Consider the following 6485-nt stretch of genomic DNA (forward strand, 5'->3'; position numbering starts at 1 on the left):
AATATTTGCTTAAGCAAAATTGCATTTCTTAACCTCAGGTGCTGACCAGGAGACCGCAGACTCAGGTCACGTGTGTAGTATCGAAAACGTATCGAAAGTGCGATATTTTTCGAAAGTATCGATACTTTTCAAAATTGTCAAAATCTCGATGTATCGAATATTTGGTATCGAGTATCGGCCCATCCTTACTTTTGAGTAAGGATGAACCTCTTTTTGCAGGTTATTTCGAATACATTCAGCCTTTACCAAATGGATCGGGGCAAACAGGTCAAGCTGGTTTAGCCCAGCTGTCTTGTAATACTGAATGTCCTTTGCTATGGAATGGCTTTGGTCGATGGGTAAACAACATCTGGAAACCTTACATCCCTGAAGGTTTGTTAACTCACTTGAGTCACGTTATAAGTCTGTGACACGTTTTATTAGAACTTGCATTGCGAATCTGATTGTTTCTACCATTGTTTTCTATTTAAACAGTAGAGTGTTTCTGTCGGGGAACTATCGGCTGATAGTTGCCCCACGGAAATTTGATGTCCTTAAAACAAATATTAGCCCGAAAAGCGAAGCTTTGAGAGCTAATACGCCATCAAATTTCCAAGGGGTAACTATCAGACCGATAGCTCCGAGACAAAAACCCTCTATCGTTTTTATTGTTCACCACTAAATTTTCTTTCGCGCGCCAATTAAAAAGATAAGCATCTTGAATTATTTCTTTGATAGCCGAAATCACAAAAGAAACAAAACCAGACAAGAAACTCGCTAAATGCATTGAATTTATTGGTGGTTTTTCGGCCTGCAGGCCCGCTTCTTTGCAAAAACAAATTCACAGACGAGTACAATCCATCGGGGTATTTTTCTCAGGCGGGCACTATTTTAACAATAGAGTGTTTCTGTCGAGGAACTATCAGCTGATAGTTGCCCCGCGGAAATTTGATGTTCTTAAATCAAATATTAGCCCGAGAAGCGAAGCTTCGAGGGTTAATATGCTAGTTTTAAGAACATCAAATTTCCAAGGGGCAACTATCAGACCGATAGTTCCGAGACAGAAACACTCTATTGTCTTTATTGTTCACCACTAAATTTTCTTCCGCGCGCACACACAAAAACGAGCATCGTGAATTATTTTTACTTTTCAGGATAAAAAACTCAATTGAAAGCCGAAATTTAACAAACGAAACAAAACCAGACAAGAAACTCACTAAATGCAGTGAATTTGGTTGGGTTTTTTGTCTGCAGGCAGCTTGTTTGCAAAAAAAAGTCACGGGCGGGCACTATCGATCCGGGAATTTTTCTTCGCCGAAGAAAAATTCCGAGGCATTATGGGCTGTTAGCATAACCACACTGACCTACTATTGGTAATCGCGCAATCTGATTGGCTACACAGGTGCCTACTATCGATCCGTAGAAGGCTCTCGGAGCGCGCGCCTAGTCTTCGCTGAATTTTATCAAACAAAACCTTCAATAAATCAATTCTAGCGATATTCTGAGTTTAATAGATCGGTCAGTGGGTTATGCTAACACAATTAGACGGCTCGCTCTCGGTTTCTACCGGCTTTTGATAGTTGGCTCGGGGCTTCGCCCCTCGCCAACTATCAGCCGGTAGAAACCTCGAGCTTGCCGTCTAATTGTTAAATAGTGCCCTCCGGCGGACGGGCACTATCGCGTCACGTGTCCAATTTAAACCAATCAGAATCGGAGAAAATTTAGAGGTGAACTATAAGGGCTGATAGTGTCCTCTGCGAATGCATACTTTCGCGTTACGTGATCAATTAAAACGAATCAGAGTGGAAACAATATTTAGTGGTGAACTATACTGACTGATAGAACATGATCGCACGCGCGTTCCTCGTATAAAGTCTTGATTTTTGAATTAGCTGAGTACATAAAATTGTACGTTTTGGACTACAAGCATTGTACTAGTTGTTTTAGTAGAAACTCTAAAGGCGTGTAGTGGTCTGCTAAGACCACTTGCCCTCTTTTTCTATGAGCGATAGTTACGGGTAATAGTTGCCCTGAGGAAATTTGATGTTCATGCCAGTGGTCTAGAAATTGCAAGCGGATAATGGGCTGTCGTCTTTTTACTGTAGTATGTTTTTTTTAGAGGTTTACAAGGTAGATCAAGCACAAAACGAGAAGACGCTACAGACTCTTATGATTTATGGAGATTCAATAGGTGTACACTATCATACTCTTGCAAGCAAACGTCGCCTTTGCAAAGAGATGTTTCGCACTTGTAACAAGAAGTACATGTGGACATATGACGTAAGTTTAAAGAAAACTGATTAAGTAAATGAATTTATCATGGGTTACGTAACCAAGTCTCGTGGGTGTTATGTGGCATTCTGTACAATGCCTCATTAGCGGGGTGTTGGGTATATATATTGCGTTGTCTTCATTTGTATTCATTCGAGTCTTACGACCGCGTCAGTTCTCCCTCTAAATTAAATACCCAAATTAAGTTTGATTAGCGTTTTCGAGTATTGGATTATCATGTTATTATATTTATATTGTACTAGCAGATGTTCCGATTTTTGTAAACTTTATAGTTGTTATTAGTTCTTGTTATTTTCGCCATGTATTGTTTGCGAAATTTATGTACTTGTGATTGTAAGACATAATAAAGAGGGTCGCACACGGCTCGTGTTGACACACCCCTAAAAGTGGTGCTCTATTACATGATAAATGTTTTATATTCGGTTGAGCGGGGAAAGAATTAGAATATAAGTGTGCTTATAAGCAGCTAGGGGCAGTTAAGGGCGCGTTCAGGTTTGGGAATATTCTGGAATAAGAATATATTCAGGAATATATTTCGGTTATCATTCTTCTCCTGAAAGCAGAATAGACGTAATGTATGTATGCATGTAAAACTTTATTTAAACACGGAAAATCATCAGTTATAATAAGCTCAAGTATCAAAGAAACTAAAACTAAAACTGCTTTACATGATTGCCGTGTGGGAATCCGATACGTCAGCTACCTTCTTGATAATTTTCTTAAAATTATTGACTGATGCGGCATTTTAAAGACATTTGGGTATGTTAGTCCAGAGCATAGCGCCGCTGTAAGAAAAGCTTCGTTTTAAATAGTTGGTATTTGGTTTGGGTAGCGTCAGCTTTCCCTCAGAGTCTCTCAAGTTATAAACAGAGTGACGCTGGGAGAAAAGGTTTTGTAGGTAATCTGGGGTAAGTCCATTCATGGTTTTATACATTATTAAGGCTTTCTGTTTCTTTCTTCGAGAAAATAGCCTCTCCCAGTCGAGTGTGGAAAGGAGGTGGAATGGATACAAGTATTCCGGAATAGGAAGAGCAGCCAAATGAACGCTAATCCGCATTATTCCAATTATTCTTAGTCCAGATTGATCCCAAATGAAAGAGCCCTAAGTTAGCATTTCAGACATATTTAAGCCTACCGAGTCAGAAATATGTACTAATATTAATATATACTTCTAATATTAATGTTATTAATATACGAGACCAAATAATAAACTACCCACAACGGCGGGCGATTTTGAATTTGACGGGCTGCAAATGAATTTCCGGCCCTGTTTACAGAGACACTGCAGCTAGCTCTTTTCAACTACAACTACACATTACATAGACCTCAGTGTATTAGTATAGTCATTGTTACAAAATTGTCAATGCAATGAGGTACTTGTAAGATTATATTGAAAATGTTAGGCCGACAAAATGTGTTAGCTATCTAGCTGTCATTTGGCCTTGTATATTGATAATAACATAATGATGAAGTGCTTTCTTCGAGAATATTGTTTATTTGCTATGTTGTAGTGTCATTGCGCCCCTTGCACTTCGCGCTCGGGTCGCAAATGACACTGACTACGCGGACGCAATTGGACAATATTCCTTCAAAAAGTCTTTATATATTGCCACTTTTACACGACAGTAATTGAAAATATTATGCTGAGAAGGCCGCGTACATGTATTCCTTTTTTTCCTTTCCAGGCCTCTTGGAAAGGAAACGACAACAAGGATTTCAACCAAAGCATTGTTCTTGAAGAAATAAGAAACGTGTTCAGGAATCCTAACATGAGAAAGGATCATAGCGTTTTCTTATTTAATGTTGGTATCCATTACCCACTAACGCTCAACTTTACAACCTATCAGTTGTTGATTGACAGCATCATCAAGATGCTTGGAGAGGAGACTGGAGAGGAGACCGGCCAAGCCCTTTCCATCTGGCGAAGCAACACTGCTTTAGAAGCAGAGCATTTTTCAACGTTTTTCCAAGATTTGAACTATACAGAATGGAGATTTCACACCAATTCGGTAATACAAGTTTGCTTGCTACCTTTCTTATCCTGATATGAAGCTCAATATCTAACCTGTAGCTTGATGTGCAGGAGCGACTAGCATCATGAATCTAGTCCTTCCTGCAGGAAGCTTGCCTATCACAGACATGAGATGGCGCAGGAATGATAGAGCTGACCTCCCATGAATTCAATGTGGCTTGGGTTCGATTTGCAGACCCGGCGTCATATGTGGGTTGAGTTACGTTTTGTTGTTGGTTCTCAGCTCGTCCTTGCTCCAAGGGTTTTCGGTTTTCCCCCTCCACTAAAACCAACGCCTTCAATTTCTAATTCGATCGAACATACGCAGTCCCACAAGCTTTTAATTTTAACGTGTATAAATAATGGTTATCTAGTTTTTATTTTATTTTATTATATGCCCGATAGCATATCATAGCTTTTCATTGTAATAGGGTAAATAACGATTAAGTCAGTTCAGCTTTAAGACGCTTACACACGGCACTTTATTAACTCTTGTTTCTGCAGAGTGACCAGGCGCATTGTTATTCTCAGACTATCCGAAGTTGCTGCTCCAAGCTAGTTCGGTCTGAGAATCATTGAATCATGCAAGGGTCATTGTTAGTACAAATGGAAAGGATGTTATGTAGGCCTTTGAAATTATTTCTTTCTTCTCAAACTTAGACATCTTGTATACGTGTAAACGGAAGGTTGACGTGATTCTTTCTTTCTTTTCTTTTTTTCAGAGAGGCCAGCTCTTCAACAGCTATGCCACGAGCGCCATGTGCAAGGCGGGAATTCCTGTTCTTGATATGTACCCGCTGACCGCTGCCTGGCCAAGCGGCACACGTGATTCCATCCACTACACAGATAAACCCATGGAGCCTGCAATCAAAGTTTTGGAACGTTTTCTTACACAACGTCTGCTGAATACTTGATGGTTGTATGGTGTTTAGGCAGCATAAATGAAACGACAACTTCGGCCCCCGGAAGAATACCAAAAACGTTGTTATGCTTGTTTAAAGCTGTTAAAATCACTAAAATGCACAGTCTATATAAAGACTTACTTCTTTCGTTTCTTTTCTTTTAATTGTATAGCAGGCCTTGATGACACATCGATCATTGTGTAAAGAAAATAATTTTGTCTTACCTTGATTATTTTATTAGATATGAAAATGTTTTTATATGTGATAAATTGCCATATCATCCGTTAAAAACAGACCTTCAGATATTTTGTACCAGAAATAATCGGAGCTCACACTGTACAGCTAGGCTGTTTGTAAACGAAAGCAGGCAGCCAAACGGCACGCAGCAGCAAAATATATATGAGCCAATATCGTGTTCACTTTCATCCTACATCCTTGGCCTAAAACCTTGGGAAGAGAAGTCATTAAACCCAGCTCCCAAGGCAAAGAGTTTTCACGTGAAACACACGTTTTGGCATGGTCTGGTCTTATTTTTCACTTAGCAAAATTTTGATAATTTTTATAGTCTCCAGAATTCTTGAATTCCTTTTTGCTTTTTACCAACTGATCGATCTACTTCGGCCTCATTAGGTCATCTGCACAAGGTCTGCACTAAATCTTTCCACTGCTTTCTATCTTGGACCCGGGTGGGGATCTTCCATTTGAAAGTGATAGGGATGCTAATATAGACTAATCTGGGCGTGGCTCAAGAACTTTTTAACCCAAAAGATACAAATTATTAAAAGTAAAAAATTATTTTTATATCCTAATATAAACGAGACCTTGACGGCTAAAAATATTGGCGTTTTTTGGACACCAAAAAATCTGAAATTTACAGCCCTAAGCGGGACGACGAGCATCCCCGCTCCTTTCATATGGGAGTCCCCGGCCGGTTCCAATACAGACCCAGTCTTTCTTGCAGACCCTACCTATAAACTTTCCATATTTTAAAGCAACTTTTATTCAACTGAAGTCTATTTTTAAGATATTACAAACACATTTCGAATAAAGGCTTTGTGTTATTCAGCTAAATATATTGTTTTAACTTTAATCCAATAAAATCACCTTTTTACTCACAGTTACCTGCATTGAGAAGAGAAGAGTAACCTAACAATGCAGTATTCACGATCGTCTTATACAATCAATGTGGCAATTAAGAGCACAAGCACGACTACAAGGCCATTAAACTAATTTCCACTTTTGCTTAAGATCTCTGTCTTCGTATCAACGTATACATATACCCGACAGATCTACGCAAAATG

General features: G+C 39.2%; 1 protein-coding gene across 1 annotated transcript; it reads left to right on the top strand.

The window, feature by feature from the left end:
- Nucleotides 1-219: 219 nt before the first annotated feature.
- On the top strand, nucleotides 220-5196 carry LOC144639616 (uncharacterized; the record flags this gene model as incomplete). The annotated part of the gene is made up of 4 exons (XM_078498908.1): nucleotides 220-372; nucleotides 2099-2259; nucleotides 3957-4280; nucleotides 5005-5196. Coding segments are annotated over 4 exons (830 nt in total), but the record flags the coding sequence as incomplete, so codon positions are not given.
- Between the last annotated feature and the right edge of the window lie 1289 nt (nucleotides 5197-6485).

The sequence above is a fragment of the Oculina patagonica genome, unplaced genomic scaffold, assembly GCF_052425735.1.
Source record: "Oculina patagonica isolate OP01 unplaced genomic scaffold, crgOcupat unplaced1117, whole genome shotgun sequence".
NCBI classification, from domain to species: Eukaryota; Metazoa; Cnidaria; class Anthozoa; order Scleractinia; family Oculinidae; genus Oculina; species Oculina patagonica.